Source organism: Raphanus sativus, unplaced genomic scaffold (assembly GCF_000801105.2).
Source record: "Raphanus sativus cultivar WK10039 unplaced genomic scaffold, ASM80110v3 Scaffold2635, whole genome shotgun sequence".
NCBI classification, from domain to species: Eukaryota; Viridiplantae; Streptophyta; class Magnoliopsida; order Brassicales; family Brassicaceae; genus Raphanus; species Raphanus sativus.
Genome location: NW_026617943.1, coordinates 1 through 13165, shown reverse-complemented (window position 1 = coordinate 13165; position 13165 = coordinate 1). Strand labels below are relative to the sequence as shown.

Genomic DNA, 13165 nt, shown 5'->3' with positions numbered 1-13165 from the left:
CAGTGGAGAATAACCAGGAAGTTGAATAATCTCATAGTGTTGTGAGCAAGAAGATATCCCACCTTTCTATCCAGATGATTCCAGATTAGCATGTTCGGACATATGCCATTATCTTCATGATTCTTATCAAACCAGGATGACCACGATCTAAGAAGATTTTATTTGGAACCACTAATCAGTGGAGAATAACCAGGAAGTTGAATAAATCTCATAAGTTGTGTGTGAGAAGAAGATATCCCACCTTCTATCCAGATGATTCCAGATTAGCCTGTTCGGACATATGCCATTATCTTCATGATTCTTATCAAACCAGGATGAACCAAGATCTAAGAAGCTTATTTGAACCACTAATCAGTGGAGAATAACCAGGAAGTTGAATAATCTCATAGGAGTTGTGAGCAAGAAGATATCCCACTTTCTATCCAGATGATTCCAGATTAGCCTGTTCGGACATATGCATTTATCTTCATGATTCTTATCAAAACCAGGATGAACCACGATCTAAGAAGCTTGATTGGGAACCACTAATCAGTAAAGAATAACCAGGAAGTTGAATAAATCTTATAGGAGTTGTGAGTAAGTGTTAAGTTGAGGTGTTTACTTAGAGGATTGGAGAGTTGAGCTTGAGAGGATGAGGAGTAAAATGGGGTTAAGTGTTGGTGAGTGATCCGTACAGTACGGACAGTACGGATCCGTACGGATCATCTCAACCAAGATCCTCATAACTTAACCTTTCACCACATTTCATAAGTTGGGAAAAAGTTACTGTGGCAGTAACTTTATGTTACCATGGTGAAAGGGAAAGTTACTGAGGTAAGTAAATGGGTGAGAAGTGTGAAGCAAGTTAGCGAGACACTTTAGTTCAAGAAGAAGGTTTAAGGAAGAAGCTGGCCTTGTGACCGTTTGTGGATGAGGTTACTATGCTGGATAAGGTCACTATGCTGCGGAGACAGACTGGCACAAGCTGGAGACGCGGAGTGAACCTGGTCCAAGCATTTCAGAAATGCGCTCCTCCCTTAGAATAGTGAACTAGTCTAAGCCACTCATTTGTATTAAACCCTAGCTTACTCTCTCCCTATATATATTGTAAACTCTCTCATTAATTGAATTAAGCACTTTGATACTAAACTATTTTCTCTCTACTCTCGCATTCTCTCATACTCATTTCTAGACTTTGAGCTTGGATTCTCTTATTCAAACACTTTAAACACTTGAAACACATCTAAATGTCTAAAAATATTATGGTATCAGAGCCAGGTTAGAAGATCTTTGGTTCGCGAGTTAACTTTGAAGATTCAAAGCTGAAGCTTTGAAGATCTTCTCGGTGTTCTTGGTGTTCTTGGTGTTCTTGGCGATTTCGGAGCTCAAGCTTGTTTCTTTGTGGTTCGTTGAAGCTGTGAAGACTCAAGCTAGATTCGTTGTTAGTTTTTGGCGGTTGGTTCAAGATTTAAACATTCAAACTTGTTTTTGGCGGTTCAAGCTGGTTCCTTGAAGAAAGATTGTTACTTTGTGGTGATTCAAACTCTCGGGGATACTTTGGTGGTTCGCGGAAGCTTAGAAGACTCTTGTTTGTGTTTGTTGAAACTCTTAGTGAAAAGCTCAAGACGTTGGTGTTAAAAAGTTAGTGTCTTTGTCATGGATAGTGGAGGAAGCATGAAGATGAAGGTTGCGGTTTGTTTCAAGGGAAACAACTACTTGGTGTGGTCTCGGATGGTGAAGACTGCTGTGGGAATGAAAGGCTTGTGGAAGCACATCACTGTAGGTGAAGCTCCAAAGCTCATCACTCAAGGAGGTGATGAAGGAGAAGCTGCTCAAGATGCGTTTGAGAAATGGGAACAAGAAGACATGCAAGTGCTGTCAGTTCTTCAAAACTCACTCGATCCAGCTATCCTAGATGCATATAGCTACTGCGAGTCAGCTAAGGAGCTATGGGACACCTTAAAGAAGGTGTATGGAAACACCTCAAACCTAAGCAGAGTGTTTGAGGTTAAGCATGCATTGAACCACTTGGTTCAAGAGGATATGGAGTTTACTAAACACTTGGGAAGGTTTAGATCACTCTGGTCTGAACTTGAGATGTTGAGGCCAAGTACTGTGGATGCGGATGAGCTTAACAAGAGGAGAGAGCAAGACAAGGTGTTCGGGCTTCTACTCACATTGAATCCAGCATACCAAGGGCTAATCCAACACTTGTTGAGAGAGGACAACTTGCCGGATCTTGAGAATGTGGTTGCAAGAATCCAAAAGGAGCAAGGTACCATTGGTTTGTTTGGGAAGAAAGGGGAGCTTGCACTGGTGAATCAAGCTGCACAAGTTGAGCAAGAGGAAGTCCCACAAGCAAACAAGGCGACTCAAGGGAAGTATGAGAAGTTTGATGGGGATTGTGATCATTGCAAGAAGCATGGACATAAGAAGAGTCAGTGCTGGATTCTCCACCCTCATCTGAAGCCGGCAAAGTTCATGAAAGATCGTGAGAAGAAAGGATACAAGGCTGAGAAATCCAGTGGTGCGAGTACCAGCAAGGAAACTAATGAAGAGAGGTCCATGGTTGCTTACTCTGGTGAACCAAGCAATCGCGGGAAAAGTGATCAAGATTATCTCAAGAAGTCTGATCTTGATGCCTTGATCAAACTCTTCAAGGAAAATGGTAACATTGAGGGTTCATCCTTTGGTGCTAGGTTGATAGATAAAGGCATTGAGATTGATAGAAATGCTAGGATGCTGGATAGTTTAAGAGTAATGCATAATCATTCTAGTAGTTCAAATATTGCTAAGATTGAGCATGCATTTAAACCGTCTAGTATTCTTGCTCTCATTGCTAAGCCTATCATCACTAGACCTTTAGTGATTGATTCCGGATGCACCCACCACATGATCAGTGACACAAGCTTAATAAAAAATATTATGCCTACTACTGGTCATGTGATGATTGCTGATGGTGCAAAGATACCTATCAAAGGGATAGGAAGTCTTAAACTCTTTGATAGGGAATCTAAGGCATTATATATGCCAACCTTTACCTCAAACTTGTTGTCAGTTAAGAAATGTGCCACTGATTTAAATTGTAATGTCATATTCAGCCCTAATGATGTCAAGTTTCAGGATATTGAGATTAGCAAGCTCATTGGAAAAGGAGTGACCAAAGGAGATTTATATTTGCTTGAAGATCTTGCTCCTATTTCTGATTGTTGCTGTTTATTTACTTCTGTTTCTGCTCCTAGTCTAAGTAAAAATGCATTGTGGCATACTAGACTAGGACACCCTCATAATAAGGCTTTTAAACTGATGTTGCCAGGTGTTTCTTTTGAGAACAAAGATTGTGAAGCTTGTATTTTAGGCAAGCATTGTAAAACTGTTTTTCCAAACTCTTCTACGGTTTATAAAAATTGTTTTGATCTTGTTCATTCTGATGTTTGGACATCTCCTTGCTTGTCTAGAGATAATTTCAAGTATTATGTCTCTTTCATTGATGAAAAATCCAAATACACCTGGTTAACTTTAATTCCAACCAAAGATAGGGTGCTTGATGCATTTAAAAGTTTTCAATCCTATGTGACTAACCATTACAATGCCAAGATAAAAATCTTCAGGTCAGATAATGGAGGAGAGTACACTGGACATGCATTCAAGCATCATCTAGCACAGCATGGTATATTGCACCAGACGAGTTGCCCTTACACTCCACAACAAAATGGAGTTGCTGAAAGAAAGAACCGGCACCTTATGGAAGTGGCAAGAACCATCATGCTCCAGTCAAAGGTTCCCAAGAGATTTTGGAGTGATGCAGTATCCACGGCTTGTTACTTGATCAATAGAACTCCAACCTTGGTGCTTCAAAGCAAGTCCCCATTTGAGGTACTGAATCAGTCCAAGCCTAACCTGGAGTATATGCGGGTCTTTGGTTGCTTGTGTTATGTGATGATTGCAAGTGAGATGAGAAACAAGCTTGAAGCAAGAAGTGTCAAGGCTATGTTCATTCACTACAAAAAAAAGGGGATATTGTTACAATTTTTTGAGACTGAAAATTTCAGTCACATATTTGTGACATAATAGAGACTATTTTGTTACTCTTATTTTACGTTACAAAAAAGTAGCTTCTTCGTCACAATATAGGGACTGATTTTTATGTGACAAAATTTTGTCACAATCAGTGACATATATAAGACGAAAATAAATGTAACAATTGCCGTGACAAAATTGCGACTAAATTTACTGTTACCAATATGACAAACATGTGACGGACTCTTGTGTCGCCGTTTATGACGATAAAAGGACTAAATATTTATCACAAATAGCTACGAAACAATGACATAAAAAATGTTGTAAGTTGTGACTTTAAAATATAGTAATTACGTTACAATAACTAGTTTCGGGACAACTACGCAAGCGGCTCGTTTGATGGCATAGTCTCTCGTCTTGTTCAAGATGTCAAGGATAAATTAAGAAACACTTGTCAGTCACAGTGTGCTAAACCACATCTCCACTGCGTTATCATATCCTATCCTTGCCCTCGTAAAGAAGTGATTTGATCGTCCCTACAAGAAAAATGGGTTTGAATAGCAGACTAAGCCGGGATAGCGTTTTTTCGGTTATGCTATGACTGACATACCTCTTACTTTTAGATAGCGTTTGCGAATATGCAAACGCAATGTTAAATTAGTCCGATTTTAATCTCTCTAAAACAGTTTTCGAACATAGTATACATAGCACTTTTAGTTTTGAAACTCTATGTATAACTAAAGCGGAAAAATAACTACACGCTATGCATAGATTTGAGATTTTTCCTCTCGCCCCTGTTTCAATTTCCCACTCACTATTTTATTTACCTCAAAAGATGATGAAATCTAAAATCTAAAACCCTAAAACTAAAATTTTAAATACAACCTCTAACCTCTAAATAAAAACATTTAACTCTAATATTTTAACATCAAATCTTAAATTTAACTTAAAATCTAAAGTTGAAACACAAAATTAATATTTTTTAAAAATAATCTCAAATCTTAATTAATTCAATACCTCTAAATTCTAAACACAAACTTCAAACTTTGATATTCTAACAACAACTCTTAAATTGTAAAATAATAAAATTAAAATTAAAAATTATTTATTTTTCAAAAATTAATCTTGGAGCTCAATACCCTAAACCTTTAAACTTATACTTAAACCTCTACTCTAAAACTGTTTTATTTTGTTATTTAAAATATAATCTTAAGTCTTAAATCTAAACTCACTCAATTATATACCCTAAACCCTAAACTTCATATTCAAACCACACATCAAAAAATCAAAATATAATCATAAACTAAATTTAAAATTTTAAACTTTATCAAAAATACACTTTAATATAAAATATAATTTTAACCTTTGATTGTTTTTAATCCAAAGGCTACCAATTCATCTTGTGGGTATCCTCTAACTTCTTTCTTATTGGTAGGTTATTTTAATATAAGGATAATCAATTATTGACCATTGATTAGTTTTGATCTAATGGTCCAAAATTAATATTTTTTCTTCATTTTCTTTTTTTTCTCCGTGACCCTTCTCCTTCTCCTCTTCTCTTTCCTGCACGAGTTCTTCAGTCCCAGATCTTCATTTCTCTCACTTTCTGTCTTGTAAACGAGAGAGAATCATCATCATCACTGGTCACCTCTCTCTATTTGAGTTCCTCTTCTAACAGACAACAATTTTTTTTATTTGTATTGTTAGATGGTCAAGAATAATAAGTATAACGAGATTGATCTGGTGAGCAAGGAGTTTGGAATGTCTGTGACCGATCAGCTGGCCACAGTTGGCCAATGACGAAAGAGAGAGCTTACTTTGAAGCAACAACTCTGAGAAAGCACGGAGGTTTGTCTCCGGATCATGTTCCTCAAGTCTACCATTTTGACAGAACCATGGCTTTGATCGGAATGAGGTATCTGGAGCCTCCTCACATCATCCTCAGCAAAGGACTCGTTGCTGGAATCCAGTACCCTTTCCTCGCAGAACACATGTCGGATTACATGGCCAAAACCCTCTTCTTCACTTCTCTCCTCTACCACAATACCACAGAGCATAGAAGAGCAGGTTCCAGACTGGTTTCAACATATATTTTGGTGTTGCCTGAACTCAGATAATCTAAATTTTGTGTCTTTTTGTAGTAACCGAGTTTTGTGGTAATGTGGAGTTATGCCGGTTAACGGAGCAAGTAGTGTTCTCGGACCCATATAGGGTTTCTACGTTTAATCGTTGGACTTCACCTTATCTTGATGATGATGCTAAAGCTGTGCGTGAAGATAGTGCCTTGAAGCTCGAAATCGTACCATTCCTTATCTTTGGTGCTGATGTGACTCACCCTCAAGCAGGAGAGGACTCAAGTCCTTCTATTGATTCGGTCCATCCAAGGTGAGTGATTTGGTTGTGGTTTGACGAAAGTCACGCTCTTTATTGTGTTTTCAGTTGACTTCTTTGGCTCTGTTTTGGACCAGAGTGTTGAGTGATGCATTAGGGTTTAATAGTTTCTCTTCTCTGTGTGTGATAGCAGAGTAAAGTTTTGACTTTTTTATTTGATTTTTTGAATACTGTTTCTCTTTAGTGTTCATTTTTTGTGAATCTGTAAATGATTTTGTCAAGATTTGTTCTTTTAATCTGTGTCTTCTTAGCTGTTACGACATTAGTAAACCTGTGCCTGAAGAGTTTGCAAGACTTGTACTTTTAATCTCAGTTGAGCTTTGTTTTCCCTATGTGTCTTCTCAGTTGCTGCTGTAGCTGATGACTTCTAAGCTTGGGAGATGCTAAAAGGAAAGCCCCAAAGCGTTGATCTGATATTGACAGAGGTTGATCTACCTTCGATACCTGGATAGGCTCTTCTAACACTTATCATGGAGCATGATATCTGAAAGCACACCCCTTTCTTAAGTACGATTCATTTTTATATAACTCCTGCTTCTTATTTTTTAGTAATGTTTTTCGGCTCATTAACTTCTGATTTGTGTTGTTTTTCTCTTCTTTGTTTCACTGATGTCGACACTGGACTCGCTTAATCAAATTAGGAGAGCACAAGAACAACAACACAGTTTCCTCTTCAAAATTGTAAGTCGTAACTCAAAACCAAGTATGTGTGTTGTGTCTCATGATTTTTTGAACCGTTTGGTGCATCTCTGCTATGTTATCTTAGATTTTCTCAGTTATCTTAAATACTTATTTCTTGCTCTAGATCATTTTTCAAACTGCGTTAGTGTTATGCATTAGTAATATGGTAGCTAGAAAGTTTCCAACGCTATGCAATACGGTGTTGCTTAAAATCATTTATTGAAGATCTTGATTTTTGTTTTGGAGCGGCAAAGCATAAATAATGGCGTCTTACTTTGGCGCTTTGATTTCCTTTTAAGTGTTATGGAGATACTTAGATTTTTATTTTTAGCGGCAAAACCTAAAAATTAAGTAGGAACCGGGAAAATCCCATAAAAAATGGTAAGAATATTGAGATATATACCCTAATGTCTTACTAATATATAAAGGAAGTATATTAGTTACCTCTTCTCACGTTAAAAACCTAAGAACCTAAAGTACATCTCAAACTGAGTCAAAGCCGTCAAGGTCTCAAATCTCTTTGTTTCTTTTTCTTGTTTGCGGTTAATTCTATATCGTTAAGTCCCAATCAAATAAGTGTTTTTGTGAATCATTTGTTATGTCCTGATCTAATACAATCTAATACTTGTCCAATGCATATTTTTATGTCATTTCTTTTGTACAATCATAGATGCGTTCACCAATGATGTTAGGCGGTCAATTGTTTGGAAGATCATCTCTTCAATCCGTTGGTCTCCAGAGACAGAGGGAAGGAGCTGCTGCAAATTCCCAACCAATTGAACCAAGAGAAGAAGTCGTACCTGTTGAACGAGATTTTCGAGTGCTTCATCCTTCGAGAAGGAATGGTGCTAAATGGTATTGTGACATTTCTGTACTACTCTTCTCTAATTTAACATGGTCTAAATATAACAAACCTAATTATATTTGTAACAGGTTCAAGAACAACACTGAAATATCAACCCGTGTTAGGAAAATTATTGAAGGGTGTTTTAAAGGACCATGGTACAGCTGGAGAAAAGTACCACAGTTTTACAAAGATGCTTGGTATTCAACATTTAAGGTTTGTTTTCCATCAATGTTACACTTCCAATAGATATTTACTTGCTTCACATTTAAGATTTTTATTTTTCATGAACTTATTTAGTAGTTCATGGTTGTCCCATTTTCTGATTTTTTATTTAATAACTCTGTGCACATGGTTTTGATTGTAGACTAAGTATGAGTGGCATGTATCTATTGAGGCTCTAGTGAAAGCTAACTTTGATAAGCTAGCTGCCACTCGCCTCAAAGGAATGGTGAGCCTTGCAAAATCCAATGGAGAAAAACCTGATTGGATTCTTTCAGAATACTGGCGAGAAATGTCAGACTACTGGAAGACACCAAAAGCCAAAGAAAAAAGTGAGAAAGCTCGTGCAGCTCGATTGTTTGATCGTGATGGTTTAGGTCCACACAGCCATAGATCAGGCTCACGTTCCTATGCCAAAGTTCAAGATAATCTGGTAATATTAGTTTACTTAGCATTTACTTTTACTTTTAAAAATGAAAGTTTTCATTGCTTACGTTACTGGTTTGTTTGTATAGATAGCAAATAATGAAGACTCTTCCTTCATTGCTGTGTTGAAGAAAACACACCAGAAATCAGATGGCTCATATGGTGATGAAAAGGCACGCTTAATTGCGGAGAAATATGATGAATATGTGCAGGAACGATTGTCACAGGTTGAGCCTTCTAATGGAGAGGTTCTGATGGATTCTCTTACTGTGGAGGAAAGAAATGAAATCTATGTAAAGGTAAATCTCTGTCACTTTTTAAATGTGCATTTTCTTTATGTTTCTATGCATAGCTTTAAAACGTGTGTTTAATGTGTTTATGGAACTGTTTTTTTTTTTGGTTAGGTTGCTGGAATTACAAAACAAGGTCGTGTGTTTGGACTTGGGTCACTTCAAAGTGGAGTTTGTATGCCACTAGATGGTTCTTCAGGTTCACCACAAGCTGTTGAAGATGATGGTACTTTAACTCACCGAGTCAAAGAGCTTGAGTCAGAGTTGCAAAAGAGTAATGAAGAGAAAGTTCAGTTTCAGAATAGGATTGAAGCAATGGAGAAGATATTGAAGACTGCTTTTGGTGAAAATGTGTTGACTCCAACAGATGCAAGCCCACTCGCATGAAGTTGTTTCACTGTTGCCTCTCCAAGAGCATCTGTCGTGTTTTCTTTCAGTTTGGTGTTTCTAGCTTGGTTTTCTAGTATGGTTTTCATTTGGTTTTAGTTTGTTTACATTTGAAATTTCAGTTTATTTAGTAAACCAGTTGTTGTTTTATGCTTATTTAATATTTAAATAAAAACAATTCAGTTTTATGAGAAATTTATTTACATATTATTATTTGCAAATCTGATATTTGATTTGCATTTTAATCTCTAATATCAACTGTGCCGAATATTTAATAATAAAAAATGTGACAGATTTAAATGATAAAATAAAAATATGCGTATAAAATTGTAACCGATTGAAACCGAGATGTTACTAGTTACGGTCATAGTTTGTGACATTGTTTTCGTAACAAAAAGTGACAAATTAGTAACATAATGAATGTTACAAAATACAACAGTTTTGTAACACATTTATAGTATGTATTTAAGACGGATAAATATCTATATTTAGTCACTGATTATTACGTTTTGTGACTAATGTTTTGGTTATAATAGGTTACAATATTAAGACTTTAAATTAGTCATGAAAAATGACGGTTTGGGACGATATATAATGTCAGAATTTGTGACGGAAAAAGGACTATAGTGTCGTCTATATTAGAGACATTTTGTGACAATAGATCTGTCACTATATATGACATAGTTGTCACATTAAAACGGTCACAAATTAAGACGGTTTGAGACAATTTGATGAGTAAGAAATTGTAACAGTTCTGTTACCAAAATACAACGTCACAATGGGTGACAATTTGTTACAAAAATATTAGTCACAAGAAATTGTGACATTTTTGTTACTCCAGGACATTTGTGACACATGTATTGTAACCATTAAAATTTGGTAACAAAAACGTAACAATATCAATATTGTTACGAATTCTTATCTATTGTGACGGAAAATTTTGTCACAATATCCTTGTTTTCTTGTAGTGATTGGCTATTCAACTAGCCAGAAAGGGTACAAATGCTATGATCCTGACACAAGGCGTGTGTTAGTATCAAGGGAAGTGAAGTTCATAGAAGAAAGAGGGTACTATGAGGAGCAAAACCAGGAAGATTTGAAGGATCTTACCAGTGATAGAGCTTCAGTACTGAGGACTATCCTAGAAGGGATGGGAATCAATGTGGATCATCAGGGTCCGGCCAATGGGAACAATCAAGGTGATGGGAATCATCAGGAGGCACCACACCTTGATCATGAGGGGGGAGAAGAACCGAGTGGAGCAGAAGAAAGTTCTGGTTCGGAGGAGAGTTCTGGTGCTCATGATCAAGGTGTTGAGATGTCCAGTTCTAGTTCAGGAGCTGAAGAGAGTCAACCAAGTGGTGGAGTTGAAGCAAGTCAGTCTAGTGAAGAAGCGGCTAGTAGTGGGAATGAGGAGGAAGTAGTGCAGCAATCTCCACAGCCTACTTTGAGAAGAAGCACAAGGGTAAAGAGAGATGCATCCAACTGGGTGAATACAAGGGTGTATTACAATGCTCAAGCGGTTGAGCATCCATCTCAAGCTGTGTGTTCTTTTGCAAGCTTTCCTGAAGAACATCAAGCTTTCACAGTGAGCTTAGATGAGAGCTATGTTCCGAGGAGTTATGAGGAAGCCATGTTGATTCAAGAGTGGAGAGACTCAGTGAATGATGAAGCTGGTGCAATGATAAAGAATGATACCTGGTATGAAAGCACATTGCCAAAAGGAAAGAAGGCAGTGTCTTGTAAGTGGATCTTTACCATCAAGTGTCTACCTAATGGCAAGATTGACAGACGGAAGACACGGTTGGTAGCTAGAGGATTCACTCAAACCTATGGAGAAGACTACATAGACACGTTTGCTCCAGTTGCAAAGCTCCATACTATTAGAGTGGTGTTGTCTCTTGCTGTGAACTTGGAGTGGGATCTTTGGCAAATGGATGTCAAGAATGCATTCTTGCAAGGAGAACTTGAGGATGAGGTCTACATGTTACCACCACCGGGTCTAGAACACTTGGTTAAGAAAGGGAATGTGTTGAGACTCAAGAAAGCTATTTATGGACTTAAGCAATCTCCAAGAGCGTGGTACCACAAGCTAAGCACCACCTTGAATGGGAGAGGATTCAAGAAATGTGAACTTGATCACACGCTCTTCACCCTCACCACACCCTCAGGTATCATCTGTATCCTTGTCTATGTTGATGATATAATTATTACTGGTTCTGATAAGACAGGGATTCAAGAGACTAAGGCTTTCCTAAAGTCAGTGTTCGAGATTAAAGATTTGGGAGAAATGAAATACTTCCTTGGAATTGAGTTGTGTAGATCCAAGGAAGGTTTGTTCATATCTCAGAGGAAGTATACACTTGATCTTTTGAAAGATGCAGGTGTAGATGAAGGGAAGACAGCCAAGATGCCTATGGAGGATGGGTACAAAGTTCCACGTGAGGGGGAGATTGAAGATAGCAAGCCGTTCAAAGATCCAAAGCTGTATAGGAAGCTGGTGGGGAAGCTCATATACCTGACCATCACTCGGCCAGATATATGTTTTGCGGTTAACCAAGTCAGTCAGCATATGCAAGTGCCCAAAGAGCACCATTGGAGAATGGTGGAAAGGTTGCTGATGTATCTGAATGGAACCAGGAGTCTAGGTATCTGGATGGGTTGTAACAAGAGTACTGAAGCTGTGGGATATTGTGATGCGGATTGGGCAGGTGATAGAGCTGATAGAAGATCAACAACCGGCTATTGCACGTTCATTGGAGGCAATCTGGTGACATGGAAGAGCAAGAAGCAGAAAGTGGTGTCTTTCTCTAGTGCTGAAGCTGAGTACCGTGCAATGCTCAAGCTTACTAACGAGTTGGTGTGGATCAAAGGAATCCTGAAGCATTTGGAGGTTGATCAAGCCACACCTATGGTCATGCATTGTGACAATCAAGCTGCTATTCACATAGCCTCCAACAGTGTGTTCCATGAGAGGACTAAACACATTGAGGTGGACTGTCACAAGGTTAGGCAGATGATTGTACTTGGAGTGGTGTTACCATGTTATACAAGGAGTGAAGATCAGTTAGCTGATGTGTTCACAAAGGCGGCAAGGCAGAAGACAATGGAGTCCATCCACATTAGGCTGGGCCTCATTGATCTGAGAGGTAACAACTAAATGCTCCCCTGCTGGGATGTCTCTACTCTTTTTCCTCTTCAAGGTTTTGTCCCAAATGGGTTTTCCTTGTTGAGGTTTTAATGAGGGAGATTGAACAGCATTCCAAGCTTGACTTGTTCCACATGGTCAAGCTTGAGGGGGAGTGTTAAGTTGAGGTGTTTACTTAGAGGATTGGAGAGTTGAGCTTGAGAGGATGAGGAGTAAAATGGGGTTAAGTGTTGGTGAGTGATCCGTACAGTACGAACAGTACGGATCCGTACGGATCATCTCAACCAAGATCCTCATAACTTAACCTTTCACCACATTTCATAAGTTGGGAAAAAGTTACTGTGGCAGTAACTTTATGTTACCATGGTGAAAGGGAAAGTTACTGAGGTAAGTAAATGGGTGAGAAGTGTGAAGCAAGTTAGCGAGACACTTTAGTTCAAGAAGAAGGTTTAAGGAAGAAGCTGGCCTTGTGACCGTTTGTGGATGAGGTTACTATGCTGGATAAGGTCACTATGCTGCGGAGACAGACTGGCACAAGCTGGAGACGCGGAGTGAACCTGGTCCAAGCATTTCAGAAATGCGCTCCTCCCTTAGAATAGTGAACTAGTCTAAGCCACTCATTTGTATTAAACCCTAGCTTACTCTCTCCTATATATATTGTAAACTCTCTCATTAATTGAATTAAGCACTTTGATACTAAACTATTTCCTCTCTACTCTCGCATTCTCTTCATACTCATTTCTAGACTTTGAGCTGGATTCTCTTATTCAAACACTT

General features: G+C 38.2%; 2 protein-coding genes across 2 annotated transcripts; both read left to right on the top strand.

Annotated features, from left to right (window-relative positions):
• Positions 1-5738: 5738 nt before the first annotated feature.
• Positions 5739-6298, top strand: LOC130505848 (methylthioribose kinase-like; the record flags this gene model as incomplete). The annotated part of the gene is given in 2 exon segments (XM_057000465.1): positions 5739-6066; positions 6141-6298. Coding segments are annotated over 2 exon segments (486 nt in total), but the record flags the coding sequence as incomplete, so codon positions are not given.
• Positions 6192-9295, top strand: LOC108833329 (uncharacterized). Its single transcript, XM_057000464.1, has 7 exons — positions 6192-6384; positions 6736-7071; positions 7742-7926; positions 8005-8131; positions 8283-8570; positions 8653-8862; positions 8968-9295. The coding sequence occupies exons 2-7, from the start codon at positions 7000-7002 to the stop codon at positions 9238-9240; spliced, it is 1155 nt and encodes a 384-aa protein (XP_056856444.1). The 5' UTR covers positions 6192-6384; positions 6736-6999; the 3' UTR covers positions 9241-9295.
• The last annotated feature ends 3870 nt before the right edge of the window (positions 9296-13165 follow it).